The sequence below is a fragment of the Heterocephalus glaber genome, unplaced genomic scaffold (genome assembly GCF_053883595.1).
Source record: "Heterocephalus glaber isolate CG9 unplaced genomic scaffold, H.glaber_assembly_v1.0 deba00001600, whole genome shotgun sequence".
NCBI classification, from domain to species: domain Eukaryota; kingdom Metazoa; phylum Chordata; class Mammalia; order Rodentia; family Bathyergidae; genus Heterocephalus; species Heterocephalus glaber.
In genome coordinates, this window is record NW_028258372.1 from 41163172 (window position 1) to 41184716 (window position 21545).

General features: G+C 53.3%; 1 protein-coding gene across 3 annotated transcripts; it reads right to left on the reverse strand.

The window, feature by feature from the left end:
• Positions 1-932: 932 nt before the first annotated feature.
• Nuak2 (NUAK family kinase 2) lies at positions 933-19354 on the reverse strand. Of its 3 annotated transcripts, XM_004862110.3 has the most exons (8): positions 18932-19072; positions 17729-17825; positions 9279-9399; positions 6734-6885; positions 6370-6435; positions 4394-4513; positions 3743-3875; positions 933-3139 (listed from the first exon to the last, which is right to left on the reverse strand). In XM_004862110.3, exons 3-8 carry the CDS (start codon positions 9319-9321, stop codon positions 2061-2063), a joined length of 1593 nt encoding a protein of 530 aa, XP_004862167.2. In that variant the 5' UTR covers positions 9322-9399; positions 17729-17825; positions 18932-19072; the 3' UTR covers positions 933-2060. The 3 variants fall into 3 exon arrangements, with proteins under 3 accessions (XP_004862167.2, XP_004862165.2, XP_087050111.1); XM_004862108.4 differs by lacking the exon at positions 17729-17825 and having other exon boundaries at positions 18932-19354; XM_087193985.1 differs by lacking the exons at positions 17729-17825; positions 18932-19072 and adding an exon at positions 16613-16850.
• Between the last annotated feature and the right edge of the window lie 2191 nt (positions 19355-21545).

The window sequence follows — 21545 nt, forward strand, 5'->3', positions numbered from 1 at the left end:
CAGGAGAAGCACCCCGATCCTCCACCCTTCACCTAGCAGTTCTTCCTGCACCCACAGGTGCTTTGCCCTCCCCTCTCTTCCCCAGACTCCGCGACGTTTTCAGCTCTGCAGGTGCAGAAAGGAAAGGTCGGCCTCCCTACTGGGCAGACGCCGACAGCTGCCAAGGACAGGTGTGCAGTGCGGGGGAGCTGAGGCGCTGGAGTTGACCAGGGCTGAGGTGGGGATAGCTGTGAATACCAGAGCAGCTCAGCGCTGCGCACGGAGGCCGAGGCCGAGGCCGGGCCAGGGCCGGCGGCCGCCCCCTGCACTTTGTCCTCGTCCCCCTTTCATTCCCAGTCCTGGAGCCCGGAGCCCGGGACTTTCTCAAAGGCGCAGGCTGCGGGGCGGGGTGCTCTGCAGGGGGCGGCTGTGGGGGTGGACATTCCAGGCATTCCTTACTTCCTCCAGGAGTCTGGAGCGGGGCGGCGGGAGCAGGGGCTGCGCGGCCCTGGAGGAAAGAGGATTTCTCGGGAGGGAGCGAATAAAGGCTGCGGGGGCGTCTTCAAGCGGCAGGGGGCGGGGCGGCCAGCCGACAGCGGGAGGGGCGGGCCAAGCGCGCGCACCCAGTTATTCCTTTAGTGTCACCACTGGCTGGAGGAGCAACCTGGGACCTCGGCAGGCCCAGGGCTTTTCCCTTTTCCACCGAATGCTCAGTGGGGTCAGACCAGAACTGCCGCCGCAGGAGACAGCGGGGTCCTGGGAAGCTTGGAGCCATTTGTATGTGTGGGAGGGGTGCTGGGCTTGAGCATGCAGACTAAGCAAGGGCTGTACCATCCAGCTGCATCCCCGCCCTTTGGGCCTGTTTTCATTGAGCAGCTTCTGTGTCCCACCAATAACAGCTCAGGCTTAGAGAACTCTGCGCACCCCCTCCCACCCCCCACAAAACAGAAGCCTTTTCTCAAATCACTATTCTGGTTTTAATGGAGTGTTTTTTTCTGGCCACAAAGGAGGATAGACAGCATCAGGGCGCAGCATGAAGGGAGCCAGCAATCCATTTCCAGACAGTGCAAAGAACATATGGGTTTGTAAAAGACTCCCTCTCCTGATCATGGGGCATCCTGCAAAAATACCTCTCTGGGGCCGGGGATTTAGCTCAGTGGTTCCGCTGCCTGCCTCACAAGCGCAAGGACCCGAGTTTGATCCTCGGTACCAAAAAAACCAAAAAACAAAGAAACAAAAATACCTCTCCGTACAGGAACTTAGACGTCATAGTGGATCTCCACCAAACATAGCATTCACAGTATGAAAAACAGCAAGATTCACCTTTTTTTAAAAAAACAGAGTTGAGAACATAAACTATTTAAAAATAAATAAGGACATCCTAGGGCCCTGAAAGCCCAGAGAAACAGACACATCCACAGTCTAGACTTCAGGAGCAGCTTAGAGGCACAGAACTTTGAGTCTCTGAGGTCCAAGGTGGGGTCCAGAGGAACCTGGACTCCTGAGGTGAGGCCAAACAGCAGCCTGAGCCTTTTCAAGTCTTTTAAATTCATAAGCAGCCACTTCAGGTAGCCGGGACTTGGAGCGGAGGATGGGAAAAGAGAACCTTTGAGGAAGCAGAGGCTGTTTTTACTCCTGGGATGCACGAGGCAGGGTCCTCCAGGCACCCCCAGCTCCCGTGGTTGGTGGGGTGGAACGGTGTGAAGACTGCCCCTGCCCACTTTGATAGGGATGAGCCCGGGCGGGGCTATGTTTAGAAGGCACCAGGATCGAAACTCATGGCAACCAGGATGCAGACCCGGATGGAGCGCTCTTTCCAGGTCCCCACAGCCCTTCCACGATACAAGACACGGCGCCTGGACCATGCTGTTGCCTTCCCATTCCTCTGTCACCTTCCTGCTTCCATCAGGCAGAAGACACTGAACCCTTGGAGCACTGGATTCACCCCCTCTCCCATCCAGGGCTCCACTGCAGACCCTCAGCTGAGATTTGGGTCCTGGGAGGAGGTGCTGTGCCCACAAGTGCAGCCAGCTGCATCTTAGAGCCTGGCTGGGCTGGGCCAACGCCCCAGGACCGGACCATCAGCTGAGCTTGGAGCAGACCCCCAGGGCCTGGCGGTAGGCCTCCGTCACCTCCTGGCAGCCTGTCAGGGAGAAGCAGCTACTGCTCAGGGGGTCCTGCTGCCAGCGCCTCAGGCGGCTGCCAGGGCCCTGGGAGGGGGGTTCCTCAAGCCCCGTGAGGTTGTCCACAGACACGCAGCCCCGAAGAGGGGGCTCGGGGAGCCGTTCAGGCAAGTCCAGCTGGTCAAAGGACTCAGAGGATAGGATGCTGTCCTCACTCACGGCCCCCGATGGGGAGGGGCGGCTGGCCCGGGCTGGGGCGAGAGGAGTGGCCAGCTGGTCCAGGGAGCCGAAGGTGGTGGGTGCTGTGAGGTCCAGGGCTGTGCGGGAGAACTTCCCGTTGACTTTGAGGATGCCCTTGGGATGGAAGAGCAGCCCCGGGGGCTGGGGCGGTGGCTGTTCATCCTGGTCCCTGCTCACAAACACATCACCTGCATCCAGGAGCTCCCCAGACTCGCTGGGCTCTGGAGAGGAATAGTAGCCTGACTCGCGCTGCCGAGACTTCTTGAGGATGCCCTTCTTGGGGAGCAGGGGGGCGGCCTGCCCGGTGCCCTCAGGAACAGTGCTGGGCTCCTGCACGTCCGTCTGTGCCCCCTCCGAGGAGGATGACGCCCTCTTCTTGAGGATGCCCTTTGGCAGCTTGAGGCTGCCCTTCCCAGGACGAGGACAGGCGTCCTCAGCCAGGTTGTCCTGGAGAGACCGGGCCATGTCATTTTCCTTGCGGGACTTCTTGAGCGAGTGCTGGCGCTCCAGGCCAGGTGTCTGCATTGTGCTGCCACTGCCCCCAGGCGCGTGCTGCCTGAGGAAGCTGCACACCTTGGCCCCGTTCTCCAGGAGTGGGCGGGAGGATCGGCGGAGCCAGTCGGACACGGAGGCACGGGCAGAGTCACTGCTGGAGTGCCCAGCCTCGCGCACAGCCTCCGGCTCCCCCACACGGGTGGCGTAGCCCCAGTTGACCCACCAGTGAGTGGCTACATCCTCCAGTGTGGCCCGGCGGGTGGGGTTCACCATCAGGAGCCACCGGATCAGGCCACAGGCATCTGGAAGACACAGGCAGGGGATTTGGTTTGGTAGAAAGGGTGCCCCATGGCCTCCCTCACTGGATGGTCCCCATTTGAGTCAAGACACCGCTCACCTTTGGGACCCGGATGTGCCATGGACCAGGGAGGTCCCCAGGCCAGCTTTCCCAAGAAGACTCTCCAATCCCAGACCCTTTGGCCCCCCTTGCTGGAATGTACACATAAAGTGGACCTTCCTTTGTCTCCACTGACAGTCAACCCTCTGAGGTAAGGACTGTGCCCAGTGGTGAACTAGGGCTCTTAGACACCTCTTCCTGCCTTTTGCATCACATGAAAGATCTCTGGGGACGAGGACAGAAGCAACAGACAATTGTACCCCAGAGGATCTAAGCTGGATCTTAGGAAGCACTTCCCAAATGGAATCAAATACTCTCACTGGGGAGGACACATCCTCTCCTTGTGCAGAGGTCTCAGATACCAGAGGTGTGACTGGAGGGCACCTAATCTACTGGAAGTCACCGTGGACTGTTGCTCTCTGGACTTTAGTGCCAGTGTTTAATTCCGGCCTCAGAAATCAGGGATGCACACCTAGGCCTAGATGAGAAACCCATTACACTCACTGACCTGAGGGCTTGGGTGGGTCTCGGTACGCCCCATTGCTGATCTGCTTCACCAGCATCTTGTGGTCCTGCCCGTCAAAGGGCATGGTGCCATGCACCAGGATGTAGAGGAGAACACCCAGGGACCAGCTGTCCACCTGAGAGAGAGAGGGAGAGAGGGATCGGGTCAGCAAGGATACCCCATGCCACAGGCTGGGGAGCTGCCAGCCTCACCTCCAGAGCTGGGGGAAGAGGGACACAGGGAGGGCAGGGTGGGGCCCGGGGATGACCCCCTTTCATACCCAGGCACAAAGATGGGACAATGTAGAAGGTGCTGAGGCTCATGGGGGAAGATGCTGCCTGTGCCCTCCCTGGGAAGGACAGCCACAAGCACAGAGCCATGGCCAGGCCAGCCCTTCTGAGTAGCCATGACAGCTGCCATGTCATTCCTGGGAGGCTGGATCGGGTACTGGGAGGGACATGAGAGGGACAAGGAAGAAATGGGGAGTCATCTAGCACCATTTCTGCCAACCCTGACTAGAGGCCTGGCAAGTCACTGTTCAGGGTCCTGAGTTTTATGCTGTGATAAAGGAATTGACTAGAAAATAGCCCGTCCATCCCTTAAGGCCTGAAGTCACAGAAAGTGACTGAGGCAGGTAGAGGAGGGGCCACTCACCTCTGGGCCCATGTAAGGTTTCCCGTTGACGATCTCGGGTGACGCATAGAGCGGGCTCCCACAGAATGTCTGCAGGAACTTGCCTTGGTGGTAGAGGTTGGAGAGACCAAAGTCGGCGATCTGCAGGATTGAGACAAACATGGATGTGGTCATACCAAGGCCTGGGTTGCTCTGCAGCTTTCAACCAGCCATTCTCTAGAGCCTGAAGAAACTCCAGCAGAAGGAAAGGGTCCCTTGGCCCTCCACCCCACACTGGACACTGTCACCATAGCTCGGTTCCTGGAAGGAAGTGCCCCAAGGATCAGTGTCAATGAACAGCATGCAGGCAGAGGTATGTGGGGGCCCAGGATGCCCAGCACTCACAGACCCTTTTGCTCATGCATGCTGTGTTCCACCTGGGAAGGCTGCCTCCTGCATGTGCACAGCTTACTGATCCTGTGTGTCCATCTCCCTGAGAAGCCCTTCAGGGCCCCAGATCTTTTCCTATGATGCCCTACAGTTTCCAATGGCTCCCTTCAGCTCTCTGCTCATCAGCTCTGCCTTCCAGCCTTATATGCTCCCATATGGACGTCCTCACCCCACCTGCAGCGCCTAACACAGGGAAGGCCTTCTACGGGGCTCAGTGGACACTTTCGGACCACATGGAGGGTCAGCCAGATGGAAGAGGAGGGGCAATCTCATGCCACTGCCATCTCCCTGAGAGGCAAGCCAGGCCCCGAATGATAACCCATGCCAGGCCTGAGCTGCCCTTGCCTGTCAAGGCTCACCTCTGTGCCCACAGAGATCACTAAGAGGCAACGGGGAGAGCAGGACAAAGATCAGGGCTGTGTCTCTAGCCCAGGAGAAGGGATCTTGTAGGACTCCCTGAGCCTCTGAGTCTGAGGGCTCCAGAGGCCCCAACCCGAGCTCTCACTCCCTACAGACCCTTTCCACCTGGCTCCGGCTAGAGGGAGAGGTCCATGCCCTGATGCTCCCCTCCAAACTCCACAGAGGGCTGCTGCGCCCCGTGTGGGGAGGGACTGTTTATGAAACTTGTTCCTTTGTTTATGGTTTTATTGGCCTCTTATCAAACAGTTACCAGGTGAAGCCCATAACAAGCCCTATGCCCCGTAGAGAAAGGAATGCGTGCCTGTCCAGGTTATGTGTTCACAGGCACTGCCTTCCCTGCCCCCACGCATCAAAGAAAGCCCCACCTGCTCCGGGAACTGGCCAAGTGCAGGGAAGAACTCGGTCCTGGGGCACCACAGGGCACAGGTCAGGAACTTCATCAGAGACTATGGTCTGGGTCCGAAAGACTGAGGAGGCTCAGAATGCAGAGTCACCTTCCTGGGTGCCTGCCAGCCCAGCCCCTCTGCATCACCTGGCTTTAACCATCTGCCCTTTCCAGGCCTGAGATCTGAGTTCACCCCGTCACTGTGATCTCCCGACTGACCGAAATGTAACTACTTTGGCATGGAAATCCAGCAACAGCAGCAAATAGGAAGCTGGCACTCGGGGTGCTCCATTGTCAGGAAAGGTGCCAAAGGGCTGCCTCCTCACAGCGGATTTGATTGTGCGTGCATGCGTGTGTGCTTGTGAGTGTGCATGTGCAGAGATAAGGAGCTCGGACCATGACCCTGTCCCTGCTGGTCCCAAGGCCGTGAGCGAAGACTGGCCCTAGATCTAGACTCCTGTCAGCCTTGTGACATCCAAAAGAGCACTGGGGTGTGAGTCAGAGATCTTGGTTCTAGCCCAGGCTCAGCCTCTTGCTAGCCATGTGACGCTATGCAAGTTAGCCCTCATTTCGAGGCCTCTGTCCTCATCCTGTGGCATCAGAGGTGTTGGAATGGGTGATGGCCAAGGTCCCTAACAGTGCCAACGGTGTTCTGCCCAACTCCTTCAGGAACCCACTAAGAGCTCAGAGCTGTGTGGCTGGTTACAGTGCAGAAAACCCAGAGTGAAATAGGCAAGATCTGCAGGCTAAAAGTGGGGCTCACCTTGATATTTCCATTGGCATCTAAGAGGATGTTCTCCAACTTGAGATCTCGGTGGACAATCCCATTCTGAAAGAGAGGGAGTCCAGTCAGGGGAAGGGGAAAGTGCAGCAGACATAAAGGGAGCCAAGCAGGACAGAGCAGGGTGGGCTGGGACCCCCAACTTTAGCGATATATAATGCAAGGCCCTTGGATTCCTGGTCGACACTCAAAGCCAGAGACACCAACACTGCTGGCCTCAGAGTCCAGACTCCGTGCTGTCTGCCTACATGACCCCGGACAAGTCACAGAATCTCTCTGGTTCACACCAGCCTCAGAGCCCAGGGGCCACCCTCTTGGAGCATGGCTGGGTCAGGTGGTTGCTTACCTGGTGGCAGTAATGCACGGCAGAGACAATCTGCCGGAAGAAATGCCGGGCTTCGCGTTCGCTCAGCCGCTGCCGCTCGCTGATGTAGTCATACAGGTCTCCCCGGCTGGCGTACTCCATGACAATCACGATCTTGCTGCTGTTCTCAAACACTGGGCAGAGCAAGGCGGATGTCAGGGCTTCCCAGGGTATACTGTTCCCCACCGGGCGCCACATACTCCTTCCTGCTCCCAACCACACAGGTCCTCCCTCCAAGGATGTCGGTTAATGGGCAGGAAATAAGGGCCGGAAAAGGGCCTTTGGGGGACTCAGCATCTTCTTCGATCAACAAGTTAAGACCAAAGGGGCCAGGGATTTAGCTCAGTGGTTCCGCCGCCTGCCTTGCAAGCGCAAGGTCCCAAGTTTGATTCCCGGTACCAAAAAAAAAAAAAAAAAATAGTGGCAATCTCAGGGGATTGGGGTGAGAAACATAAAAAACAGTGACAGCGCCCAGTCTGACTGAGCCAGCTCCCATGACAGCAGACATGTAACAAAGCACTTGAAAAATGGTATCTACCGTTATATTTCTCATAGGTGTTCCCTATATATGAACTTGAAAAGTAATGCCAATAGTGTCTGCCTCCAGGATCGGAGGAGGGACAAAAGTGTACGAAAATGGACCAAGAACTACTCAGTACTGTGGACAGCTGAGAGGTCACCTCTCCCATCATCTTTGACCTCCTGTCCAGGGTACCCAGGCCAAGGCCTCGTGCAGAAGGCCTCACACACGAAGCAATCAATGAATATGTGGTCATTAATTGGACGGCTGGCTTCCTGGCAGTCGGCCCACCCCAGCTGGCTCATCGCCACATGTAGGAGGGGCCTTCTTGCTACTTCAGGCCTTGTCCTGGCTCCAGCACCCTGGAAAGGTATGGAGCAGCTGGTTCACCAGACCGGCCCTTCAGCTAGTGTGTGTCAGAACATGTATGTCCACGCTGTTGCATCTTTGCAACAAACAGGTCCTATGAGTTTGGCCTGCTTGGCCAGCTCCAGACCTATTGCTGTCTGGCCTCTGAGAAGGAATTGAGGAACAAAGCTTTTGCTAAGAGGAGTCTCAGCTCCCAGGAAGCTGGACACAAAGCCATGGGGCCAGTGCTTTTTCTAGGGGAACATGGTGGCCTAGCATCCTAAGGCATGCCTGGCTGAGTCTCCACTCCTATGGTTCTCAGTGCCTTTGCAGGGGTGCAACACTGTGCCATGAAACTGGGGATCAAGAGCCAGCCAGGTCACATTCTGGAAGCAACTAGGATAGGGCACCCACGTGCCTGGAACAGTTGTCTGACTTAGCTTTCAGTCTTCCTGGATTGCTAAGGATCTTACTGGGCCGGGGAGTTCCCAGGACTGGAGCCTTTCCGAGGCCAAAACCCTTGAATCTTACACTGGCAGGATGGGGACAATCTGGGAGAGCCTTTCAGACACACAGTAACTGTGATGCCCCTACATCTGCTGAATCTGCACATGCAGGAGAAGCCACGTCCTGAGTGTCAAGCTCAGCTCCTACAGCCAGCTGGGGACCTCGGTTTGGGGAGAGCTGATTTCTACTCGTGGATGCAATGCCCAATCACCAAACTCAGCCTGACTCAACCAATACTTTGTCATCTGCCCACTCTTCCCTGAGGGAAGTACACAAAGATACAATTAGCTTTCTCAGTCACTTGCCTGGGCTCCTCATGGGACAGGTGTAGGCCACAGGGCCATGTCAGTGGTTCCACCCTTATTCTCCTTAAGATCCTGAGAGTGAAGAAGACTTCTCTATTTTGCCCCAGCAGGAATCTTCAGACAGGGAGCAAAGCCACAGGCTTTCCTGCCTCCTTGCCACTGCCTCTATCATCCCTGGTGCCCACCTAACTGCTATTACATCAAGGCTCGAAGCAGACAGGTGTGTGGGGGAGGGTACTCCTCCTCTCCCTCGTCACTCTGCCTTGATCACTTTGTTGTCTGGGTCACAGAAGTGGGCAGCTGGGGTGGAGAAGCTGATTCAGAGGAAAGGAGGCCAAGACAGATGGAGAGAGGTAGGAGACAGTACTGTGCTAGGAGTGACTCAGGGCACAGGCTGAATTCTAAGAAGTCTGGCTCTGGGGATGCATGAAAAATAGCACCACGTGCCTGGGACAGGTGCAGGACAATGTGGGTTTCAGCCTCCCTGGATTGTGAAGGCTCTCACTGGGCAGGGAGCTTAGGGTTCAAGCAGGGAAAAACCAACAGCAACAACCAAACTTGTCCTACCTTGAGTTCCTCCCATGAGCAAGGCACTCAGTGACATTATCCAGTTTAATTTTTGTAACCACCCCATGACACAGATGGGATTATCCCATGTTGTGAACGAGGAACTGAGGCCCAGAGACATCATTAAATGCATTGTCCTAACTCATATCACTAGGTTTCAAATCCACTTTTTACCAACCCTAAAGTCCTTGTCATTTTTACTTCTTTGTGATGTTAGTTCCGCGTTCCCTTTTACACACACGCACACCCAGCTCCCAGCTGCACCTGCCCCACGCTGTACCTTCATGGATGGCAATGATGTGGCGGTGGTTGAGTGACGACATGATCTCGATCTCCCGTCGTATGTGCTTCAGATCTTGCTCATCTTTGATTTTGTCTTTCCGGATTGATTTGATGGCCACCTGGGAAGAGAGAGCGCAGAAGACTGAGGAGAAAGGTCTGGCGGGAAGTATCTGTGAGGATGATTTGGAGAGCCTGGTCTTGGGGGGGTTGCCTGCAGCTGCTACACAGGCCCCAGGGTGCACCCGGGGAATCCAGGGTAGGCGGGAGAGGGCACTGCTCTCCAGGGCAGGTGGTGGACAGGCTGGACAGCGCCTTCTCTTGACAAAGTTCTCACTTGGGTCCAGGGCAGTCCATGTGTGCAGCAGGAAGGGGTAGAGACCAGTGGCCTCCTTGTTCAGTCTACGGACGGACAAGAAAGGTAACGACCTGCACCCTCAAGCCCGATGCTCCATGATTTACAAAGCAAACTTGCCATGCTGCACCAGGACTGGGACCGTTTTGCTCATGCTTGGACCCTGCATGCCAAGCGTATCACCGGGCACACAGTAGACACTGATACCAGTTTACTGCATTCAGCGAATTGGCCCTCGCAGCAGCGCTGGGAGGTAGGCACAGAAAGTCTTGTTATCCCCACTCACAGGTGAAGCAACTGGAGCACCGAGAGGCCAAATGGTCTGCTTAAAGCCGGGCAGTCGCTGAGACGCTGGCACACACTGGGGTGAGGCTGCTGGCTATTTAATTCCAAGCTTAGCCCTTTTTTTTGGCCTTGATACTCTAACTTGCTATAAACATCTGGTCTCTAGCCAAAAGGTAGAAAGAACTCAAATTTCCATCAATAGACAAATGAATAAACAAAATGTGGTACAACCTGCACATGTCATTTATATTGGACTTAATTAATTGAATCTTAGCACCCTTTTGGTGAGGAATATAAATATTTTTCATGTGTGACTTTTAAATTAATGATTTGATTGCAATGTCAATTGAATGGTATATAAAAATTGTTGTTAGTACTTTATAGCTATTATGATCCTCTTCTATGATATCATATCACTATTTGGATTTAACATCCCAATGTGATTTCATTTTTGTCATCTTGAAGACTTTTTGTCTAATACTTTGAAACAATTTACCTGTTTCTAAAATTTAGTAGATGTATAATGACTGGTTCATACAGCCATTGTAAAATATTTGATAAGTTAATAAAAATTAATTTTTCTAGCTAAAAAAAAACAAAAACAAAATGTGGTACATACAATGGACTATTATTCAGCCACAAAAATGAATGAAAAATTTTTTGTGGTGTCAGGGATCAAAAAAGGAATGAAATTCTGACATACGCTACAACACGGCTGAACCCTCAAAATATTTTGTTTATTTTTTTATTAGTACACGATTGTAGTACATAGTGATTACATTCCTCATAGGTGAACACTGAAAATATTATGCCAAGTGAAATAAGCCAGGTACAGAAGGACAAATAGTCTAAGATCCTACTTATATGTGGTGACTAGCCAGAGCAGCCAAATATATAGAGACAGAAAGTAGAGCTGAGGTCCCTCCTGAGAATATGGAGGTGAAGAGCAGATAGGTAGTTATTATTTAATGGGCACAGTGATTATTTCCTGTTTGGGGTGATGAAAATGTTTTAGAAATGGCTAGTGTGTCGATTTGCAACATTATGGATGTACATAATACACCGCTGACTTGGCCTTTCGCTGCAAGCCACAGCCGTGAATATTGCTCAGACTTCAGGAGAGGCCCGCCATGTCCTCCTAGGGCCAAAAGAAGATCTGGCTGGATCCCAAGGAGACCAGTGAAATCGCAAGTGCCACTTCCTGTTAGCAGATCTGGAAACTGATCAAGATGGGCTGATCACCCAGGCCTGTGAGCATCCACTCCCCGGCTCCCCGAAGGGTAGGCAGATGGACACGGTCAAGGCCTGGATGCCAGAGCAGGATCTGTGAGGCTGCTCTGCAATACCAGTCCCTGAGAAGACTGGCCGCCCGCATTCCACAGCCCATACCTGAAGGTGAAGGGGAAAGTGGTCAAGAAAAGCGATTCTCACCAAGCGCACCCACAAGCTGAGGGCAGACGAGGCCCACAGGAAGCTCCTGGCTGACCAGCCCGAAGCCCATGGGTTGAAGGCCAAGAAAGCAAAAGCACCATGAACACCTCCAGGCCTAGGAAGAGATAATCAAGACCCTGTCTAGGCCGGGGATTTAGCTCAGTGGTTCAGCCGCTAAGTTCCCGAGTTCGATCCCCACTACCAAAAATGAAAAACCTTATCCAAGGAGGAAGAGAAGTGGAGCGCCCTGTATGTGGGTGTGCACAGTGGCCTCAGAGAACAGTCATGAATAAAACAGCCTTTGTCCATTGAAAAAAAAATACCACTGAATTATACAGATGGTTAAAATGAAAAATGTGTATTATATTTTACCACAATTTTTTAAAATCACCAAAAAAACTAATTCCCCCCAAACAAACAAACAAACAAAAAACTGCAAACAGCGATCTTTTCAGGTAAGGAATGTCCTCTCCCTAGCAACAAGCAAACAAACAGCTAGACAGACAGAGTCCTCCAGGATTTGCTATCTTAGTCCCTACAGGTAAAAAATACTACACAAGGACTAACCCTTTTCAAGCCAGACGTGGTGACACACAACTGTAATCCCAGACTCTGGGAGGTTGAGGCAGGAGGGTCGCAAGGTTGAGCCTAGCTTCGGTAACTTAGTGACTTAGCAAGACCCTGCCTCAAAATTTAAATAATAAATGAATAAATAAATAAATAAATAAACAGATGAGCTGGGAGTGGAGTTCAGCATGAAGGCCCTAGATTCAATTCCAGTACCGGAGGGAAAAAAATAAAAACAGAAAGACTAACCCCCTGGCTGGTGTGTGGTGGGCTCAGGAAGGAGGGAGTGAGCAGAGAGGAAATGGAGGAAGAGCTGCCTCAGTGTCCCCTGCAGGACCCCACTCCACAGGGGCTCCCAGACAGCCCCACCATGGGGACTGATGGGCAACCAAGGCCAGGAGCACACAGCGAGTGTGACCTGCTGCCTGGGGACCCAGGGGCCTGGGTTCTCCAGATTCCGGCCCTGTCCCCATGGCTGTTGTCCCTGCCTCCCCCTCTCTCCGAGCCTCAGTTTTGTTTTCTGTGATAAACAGGTTGCACTAGGCTGTCGGAGGGGCTTTCCCGGTCAGACTGCGTGAAGTGAGCTGTACAAATGCCACAGGTCCTCAGAAGCTGTGACCTCAGAGGGTTCGCGGCTGCACAGGGCGGGTGGGGGTGGGGCATCCAACAGGCTGGCCGGTTCCTGGCAAGTCCTGTCCAGGAGGGGAATGGTAAATGCAAGACTTCCTCTTCAAGGGAGATAGGCAAGTTATGAGAAATCCAACGGTCCTGGCACAGAGGATGTAAACAACTCCTCATTCAATTTCCCAGGAGGGTTTGCCTCCGCTCAAGACTCAAAAGGAGACAGAGAAAAGGAAACCCCTGCTGGCGGGGCAGGCTCTAATCCAGCCTTTCACAGACTCTGGAGGCAGACAATGGCTTCCAGCTTGAGCGGGGACAGTGGGCCCTGTCAGCCTGTGTCCCCCATTGGACAAGAATGCGGAATGGGCCCTAATCCCGTAAGAAGAGCTGCTCACAATGGCCACAGCCGGTCACCCAGGCAACAAACCAGGGATGGCGTGCCCTCCTCCGCCCTGCTCCTCCCCTGAAGCTGCATCGGTGAAAGAAGGAGGCCCGCTCTATCGGGCCCTCTAGGAACCAGGCACGGAGGACAATGGCAGGCAGGAGGGGCGGTCACCATGGAGCCTCCTCCCTGAGATGCAGGGAGGCCCACACTGCAGCTGCAGGGGACAGGGGTGCCCCTCCTGCACCCACCACCCAGCTGTCTCCATTGAGCTAAGCAGAAGTCTGTGGGCTTGGAACTGAGTGGGGCGGGGGTGGGGGGGTGGGTATGGGGTAGAGGTGTTGAATCCTCCCCAAGTAGGGGCGTCTCTCTTTTGTGGATTCAACCCAGAGCCTCATTCCCACACACCTCTCTCTCCACATCCTTCTCCGCTCCCAGAAAGGAGAGATTTTATGGACAAGTTCTTGTTTCTCTAAGTCTTTCTTTCTAAAATAAGACAATGGGTAAAATGTCGTGAGCGCTTCAGAGGCAAAGAGCTATCAAAAATATATTAATAGATATAAAACAATCTTATAGAAGCACAAATCACCAGACAATGAAAGATGGCAGCCTAAGGTGCATACAAATGCAAAGACAAGGCACATTTTGTATGCTTGGTTGTTTGCGCACACATGTAAATGTAGATGGGGAGAGAAATCATCGGCTTAAGGGCACCGCTCTAAAGACAACTGGCCTAAAACTAAGGTTCCAAAAACTGTGGGGTTTGGGGGTGCTGGGCAGAGCCTTTGTGTAGCCAGAGAATGCAGAAGTAGAACCTTGACATCCGTCTATATTAGGTTTCAGGAGGTGGCTGTTGGACTGGGGCATCCCAGGAAGGACACAGGTTAGTTACGTCACCAGCCTCCCATCAGCTTCCCTGCAGCTGAGGGACAAGAATGGAGGCAGGGGGTCGCGGGGGGGCGGGGGGGACCACAATTCCCTAATCTCTCCCAGCCCGCTGCAGAGGCCTCCAGCTATCTCCTGGCTAGCCTGTCAAAGTAAATTAGATATAGCACCAGCCAGGGCCTAAACAGAGATCAGTACACAGAAAGCACTCACCACTTGTTTACCAGCAAATAGAAATCACAAATATTTATTGGTTAAGTTGTGACTACACTAATCTTTGACAGATGGGACCAGTGCCCAGATGACATTTCTCCCTTTCTTCCTAGCCCGAGGTGGAGTCAATCTCAGTTCCGAGCACTCACTTTTAGGGACCTTTGTTCTCACCTAGAAGGTAGTTGGCCGATTATGTTCTAGAATAAAAATCAGCTGACTAAAGCCAAGTTAACAACTGCTGACGGGATCACCCAGAGGTAGAAAGGCCACATACCCAGAGACAGCCCTGGTTCGTCCTGGTGTAATTATTGTGATTGCCTCTTTGCCTTTGCAAACTGCTCGCGTCCAGACAGTATATTACACGGCCATCACACTCAGTCAGAGGAAGGAAATCCAAGGCCAGTGAACACATGCCCAGGGGTGCCCTCAAGAACCCACGTATCGAATCATTATTTGCCTCTATCAAGCTGTGCAACTCTAGGCAGGTTACTTAGATGACTTGTTTCACTTGTCTGGCTAGTTTCAATGTCCTCATCTGAAAACCAAAAGGATGCTCATTCTCCAAATTTGCAGCAGGCTGCTGAATGCCTACGTGCCTGGTACTGTGCTAGGTGTTGGGGATTCACACAAAAACGGGACAGTCCTTGTGTTGAGGGCCCCAGTCCAAGGGGAAGACTCTTTCCATCAACTGCAGTGGAGTGTGATAATGTGCAGGCTGAGGGCCCTGTCTGCCCACAGGCTGCAGGGGCCCTGCGGAGAGCTTGCTCTGCCTGGAGGAGCAGGGGAAATGGCCCCTGGGACCAAACTCTTTCAGACCTTGAAGAATGGGTGGAGTCTGCTAAAGCAAGGGCAGTGGGTTAGGGAGGGGCAGCAGGGCTAATTCCCCATCTTATTTTGCACACAGTGAGCAGACTATCCCAAGATTCCTCGACCCATCAGATTCAGACGGAGGGATGTTGTGCAGAGAAGCTACCATCTCAGGAGATGAAAGTTCCTTGGAGGTGCCCAGCCCTGTCTCCCATCCCCATATCTTGCTCTGGGCCCGTCCCCTTTAGAGAATACAATTATGTGCACTTCTTTGTCAGCACCCTAGGAAGCGGTGCTGGGGCTCAGCTGGTAAATGCTGCCTCCCTCCCAGGAACTGAGATCAGAAATGATCCGCATTCAGGAGAGGGTGGTGGAAAGTTCTGAGGATTAAAAAAGAAAGAAAGAAAAGAAAGTCCAGAGATGCTGCTTCTGGGTGCTGAGAGGGTGCAGCGGGCATCTCCGATCGTGGCTATGGCCTGGAGTCGGAGCCAAGGTCCTGGACTCCTCTCTGGCCTTTCGTGGAGCAGCTGCTGTCTGGGAGCAGGCAAGGAGCTGGGGGATGACCCACCTAGACAGCAGAGGCAAGGGTGGGCCGACTGGCCTGGGCTGACAGAGAGGGAACAAGCCTGGGGGTGCTCACCACCCCAACAAAAAACCAAGCAGAGCCTGGTCAGAGCCCAGCAGGGAGCAGGGGTAAACTCTGAGGGGAGGCTCAGCCACCTCTCCTGAGCCCCAAACTATGCCACCCTCTCCCTGCCATCCTCCAGCCCTCTCTGCCGGGTTCCAGGTCGAGGAGCTTCCCTGCCCAGCCCTCATTGTGTGGTTTGGCTGGAGCCCAAGGACAGGAGCCCGCCTGCAGCCTCCCTCCTTGCTGCTGAGCCGGCAGATGCAGGAGGAGCGGGGAGGCTGAGTCCTGCGAACAAGCATGTGGCAGGTGGCCAGGCAGGAGTCATTCACTGAAGCGGGGGCCAGAGGAGAGACTGGGGCCTTGAAGGCAACAGAGACCCAAGTGGTTCCTCTCTAGGAAGGCTCTGGCGCATAATCCACTTGCTTGGGGCAGCACAGTCCTAGGACAGAGGAGTCCCCAGGAAAGGGGTCATAACACTGTACATGTTAGATACGTTGCATATCTAAGCATTTTATATATATTATCTTACTGACTCCTAGGAGAATCCCATGTGGCAGGAATATTATAATCCCCACATTACAGATGAGAAAACTGAGGCCAAACAGCTGGTAATGATCTGAACCCTTCCAGTCTCAACTCTGAGCTAGGAGCCTCTCCAACATGGTTTAAAAACCAGGAAAGTACTGTAGTCCCCCACCCAGGATCCCTCAACAGAGCCAAGTGTGTGTGTGTGGGAGGGTGAGGGCTGGTTCCTAGGGACTCTCCCCACCCTTGCCATTGCCTGGGCTCCGGGACAGGAAGGAGGAGCTTGCTGCTGGACTGACACAGCACCCAGAGGCAAGCCCAGGCTCATCAAGGCCAGGTTTCACACCTAGACTCAGCACTTGGTCATCTGGGGATTGGGGTGGACAAGTCTGGAGCCTATGTTTCAGGTTTGCCACTAACCAGCCAAGAAAGAATAAGTCACATCCCTTCTCTGGGCCTCAGGTCCAACACTACTCCCCGCCCCCACCCCCCCACCCCGTCAATGAAGGAGTCAGATCAACTCAGTCATTTTCAAACATCTTGGAAATGTTTGAACTGGGTGATTCAATATAGAAAAGAGATAGAGGTAGGGCCCACCCCAGAGAACTGCACATGTGAACTCCCCTCATTGCCCACCTCGGCCCCCCTTGGAGGGGTGGCTTCCATGGACATCATCCCCGAGGCTTTGGCGGCCTCTGCCATTCCAGGATCCCCCGCATGTGTTTTCCTCCTTAGGGGGAAGGGGTGGCCAGGGGAGCTGGGAGAATCACAGGAGGAAATGTCATTTGGATACCAGGAATGTGTCCAAGATCCAGAGCAAATATTTGTTTTTGCTCCGATGCCCTCTTGGAGCAGCCCTTAGTCCCACCCACCTGCCCCTGCCCCTCCCTCCCCGCAATCCCATCTGGCTCCTGCTAATTCCATCTGGGCAGGGTGGGAGCGGGAAGTGTTTGAGAGAGGTGGAGAGGACCTTGGGATGAAAGTTGCTAAGCAGGCCTCCTCTGCATCTCGCCCTCATCACAATCTCCATTTGTCTGGGACAGCTCCTGTGCCCCTCTCCTCACCGCAGGGTCCTGAGAGTCTGATCTCGCTGTATTCAGAGGGGACAGTCAAGATGCAGGGTTGGTGGATGAGAAAGAAGGCAAAGCTCCAGGATCAAGAAATCATCGGCACAGCAGAAAGCTGCTCTCTAAGAAAGAGGGGGACCCTGAGCAAATTCCCAGCAGCAGTCCTGGGTGGTCTATGGATCAGGGAGTTCAGAGCAGGTCCCAGCCTACGGATCTTATCTCTTTACATACAGCAAGTGCAGCAAGAGGCACAAGCCCTGGGAGTTCCTTCTGAATTCTCTGTTCTGATGTAATAAGAGCTGGAATCCCTGCCTAGAGCCACTAAAAGCTAATTTATCTCTGAAGTCAAATGAGACACCCCACCCCCTCGCCTCGCAGCCCACAGTGACCCCAGTCAATAGCTTCTGAACTTCAGTCTCAGTTTCTGGGCTACCCCAGTCCCCACAACCCAGTCTCCCCCCTGAACAGGAGCACAGGAACAAGGGGCACCAGCCATGAGCACCTATTTCTAGCTCCAGCCTTGACAAAGCCCAGCCGCAGCAGTCTCAAACTTGGAGCCTCCCTGGGCCCTTGCTCTATAGAACGAGAAAGAAAAGGAAAGCCGGGAAGTACGCGATTGCCCAATAGCTGTAACCTGGCAGCAGGCAGCTGGGGACTGCGCCAGGCTTTAGCAGGAAAAACATACTCGGTCCTGTTGATGGGGCCATAATCCACTCCTTTCTCTACCATCCACTCTTCCTTCACCAATGAAATGATTTCTTGAGTTCCAAACCAGCTAGTAGCTGCAAAAGCAAACACAATCCGAGGAGGGGAACGCTGCCATAACCAGTAGGGCAAACTATGGCCATAAACACACACACACACACACACACACACACACACACACTTCACAATAAGCACCCAACTGGATCTGGCAAAACATGATCCCTAAACCACCTGTTCTCTAAATCTAAAAGGCTTGTTAAAATATGAATTATGGGCCTCCAAAATAAATTCCCTTGACTGTGGAAGCAGAGAATAAGTATTTTCAAGAAGCACCCCGTCTAAATCCCATGCACACTTAAACTCAAGTTTGAGAAGCACTGTTAACCACTGTTAGCTGACTTCTGGTAAATCCATCCTTTCCGGGCTGGCCTTTCTAGATACAAATATCAATTCTAGGACCGGGGATTTAGCCCAGTGGTTCCATTGCCTGTCTCGCAAGCGCAAGGACCGGAGTTCAATCCCCAGTACCAAAAAAAAAAAAAAAAAATCAATTCTTGCCACAAGTTCTATTCATCAGGAATACTTTAAATTCACATTTGTATCCTATTCAATCTTCCTAGTGGCTGTGTTTTCTACTTTTTTTTTTTTTTTTTGCAGAAGGGGAAACTGAGAATTCAGAGATGCAGGAAATTGCCCAAGGTCACAGATTACCATGACTACAACATACACACACACCAAATCAACAGGACAAGTTCTGCAAAAAGCCCCAAACCCAAAGGTATCTTGAGGCACAGTGCACCTGGCACCAGAGCCTGGCTTTACATCTCCCTGAGTCGAAAACCCATCAGAATGAAATTCTGCTTCAGTTTTGAGTGTCAGACCCACCCCTGTGCGGATCTCCACGGTATGCTGGACCGCCAGGCTGTAAGCGCGGCAAATCCCCCTATCTTGTTCATCCGTTCAACCACACACCTAGTTATCAAACCCATGCTAAGATCGGATGCCTTCTACTTTCTCTTTCCATTCCACTCTATCGAACAGTCTGCTCCGAGCGAAATTCAACTTGAACCACATCTTCTCTAAGGACCTGCGGTCTGGAGCTGCCGGAGCTCTCGGGGCCGCGCTCTGTCCCCACGATCTCGGACGGACACGGCCGCCGGGGACACGCACCGCGAGGACTCACCAGGCGCCCCGAGCTCTCGCGCGCCTTCTTCACCTTCCCGTAGGTGCCCTTGCCCAAGGTCTCCAGGAACTCGTAGCGGTGCCGCAGGTTGTGCTTGTGGTGGTGTCGCTTCACCGCCTGCTTCTTCATCAGGGGCTTGGGCGACTGGATGAGCCTGTCGCCCAGGGCCCGGGGGAGCTCCGTGGCCAGGTTGGTGGCGGAAGAGGGAGCCGCCGGGCCCGGGCGACTGGGGAAGGCCAGAGACTCCATGGCGAGCAGGAGGTGAGGAAGGCCGAGGAGAAGCGATCAGGTGCGTGGGGAGGGTTACGGCGAGGGGCACATGATCGCCCAGATCGGAAAGTTGCCGCCGGGAAGTCACCGTTGGGACGGAGCGCGTTGAAAAGCACCGCATTCCAAGTTGTTATAAATGCTCTGAGCCGGAGGCCCTGGCCACGCCCCCGACGCCCATTGGCCTGCTCGCCGGCTGCGCGTGACCAAGGCCTCCCGCATTGGCTCCCTAGGGTTCAGGCCCCGCCTCCTCCCCTCCGCAAAGGCTGGGAAAGGTGTTGGGGGCCCCGCCCACCTGGGTCTGGAGGGACCAGAATGCGGACCCGGAGCTCTGTGGAGGCTGGTGGGCCGCTGGGTGCTACTGAAATCCAGAACCTTACTTTGAGGGCCCTCGGAACTGCTCTAGCTTCTGAGTGCCCCTTGGTCCCCATTAGAGCCACTTGGTTTATGGCGCTGTGTTCTCTGCTGGCAAAGGGCGACCTCAGGATGCTAGAGGTCACCATCATTTGCTTCTTTCTCCCAAGCCAAAATCTAGGAAGTCAAGTTTGATAATCTTTGTGTTCGTGAAGAGAAAAGGAGAAAGGAGAATGGAATGGGAGGGCAGGTAGACAGCTTTCGAGAGCTCACTTCTCTACAGTTAGATCAGCCTGGACTGGATCCTGGAATCCAATGGTCTGGGGAGGCCCTTACTCCTCGTGGAAGAAGGCTTGTAGGGTGGAGGTATAGTGGGATTTATGGTGTGTTTATTCATTCGTGAAAAAATAAATTACACTCCTACTAGTTAACCTGTGTCCTTAAATCTATAAATAGCTGCTCTACCCAAGGTCTTCCCCGTGATTTTAGAGCCAAGAGGACTTGTGGTACTTCATGAGGTTTGGCTTGGGTTTTGAGGGGCTGGGTCTGGAATTCCCTTTTAGAGTCAACTGAAATTTTGTTTGTTTGTTTTGGTGGTGCCGGGGATCAAACTTAGGACCTCGTGCTTGCAAGTCAGGCGCTGTGTCATGAGCTAAATCCCCGGCCCTCCCTTATAGAGAGAAACAAGTTGTCCACAGGCTTTTCTCTCCCTTCTAACTGAGGAAGAAAGGAACACTTCCTTGTAGCTTTCTAGAATTGATAACCCAAATCTGTGTAGCAACTATTGTTCTCCCCAAGGCTGCACAACTGGTGAGATTCAGACCCTGTCTGTGGGGATGACAGTGAGGACAGGAGCCCCTCCCACAAGCAGACAGGGCCCCAATGGGCTCCAGCTGTGCACACTACATCCCCCCCCCCCGCCCCCCCGCCACCTGGGAGGATGGTTCTCCAGCCGTATATTCAGGGGATACGGAAGATCAAGAAAGATTAGATCCCCAGGTGGTAAATTTCTTATTTAGTGTTTGCCCACTTGCCTACTTCTACTGGCCCTCTGAGCCTTCCCAGTGTGAGTTATAGATGTCTCCATCCCTCCATGGAGCCCTTCACCCTTGTGACTGGAGATCAGGATCCCCCTATGCAGGACCCCAATTTCCCTCCCCCAAATCTGGGGGCCCACAGGACATGGTAACTGGTTTGGCTTCTTCCCTTTACCAGCTTCCCCTTTTGCTTAGGTTATCTGTGAAAAGGGAATGAGTTCTGTTACCCTGATCTACTGTTTCCTGTCCTTTCTGATGTCTGTATCCATTCCTGGGGGCCTATCTGGTCTGGTTAGGACTCTTAAAGAGAAGCTCCGGTAATTGGTAATCGGTAATCGAAGAGGCAGCACAAGGGGGAGTGCCAGAAGAACTCAGTTCTAGTCCTGACTCACACAAATGAGCTCTGTACCTTCTGCCAGGCTCTGTCCCTACTTACTCTACAAACACTGAGGACCACTCAGTGCTGGGGCAGGGGATAAAATGGTGACAAGATACTCATGGTTTCTACCTTCACAGAACTTTCAGTCTCCTGAGAAATAATCCTATACAGAAGTAGAAGTGTCTACGGTGGGGAAAGAACAGAACGCCTTTGGGATGTTTAAAGGGAGGGAGCCCCCCAGGAGGAGGGTAGTGAGGGGGTGCTTCTGGTAGACAGGGCTTTTAAAGCTGAGATCTGAAAGACATGTGGCAATTGGTCAGCTGGATGAAAATTTCCTTGTAAGTAAAACAAAGAATTATACAGATAAACCCAAGATCACCTTTTAGGCTAATCACCTAATCTAGGCTCTATGAATGTTTGCCAGACACCATCCTCTGCCGGGCATATAAAAGTTGCTCAATGGATGTACAGTAGAATCTGAAGACTAAGTTGAAAAGGCCTCCATGTGGCTGATCTCCCTCTGTTACTAGCTAAACTGGTGGTGTGGGGGGCACATTACCTGTATGCCCTTGGACCT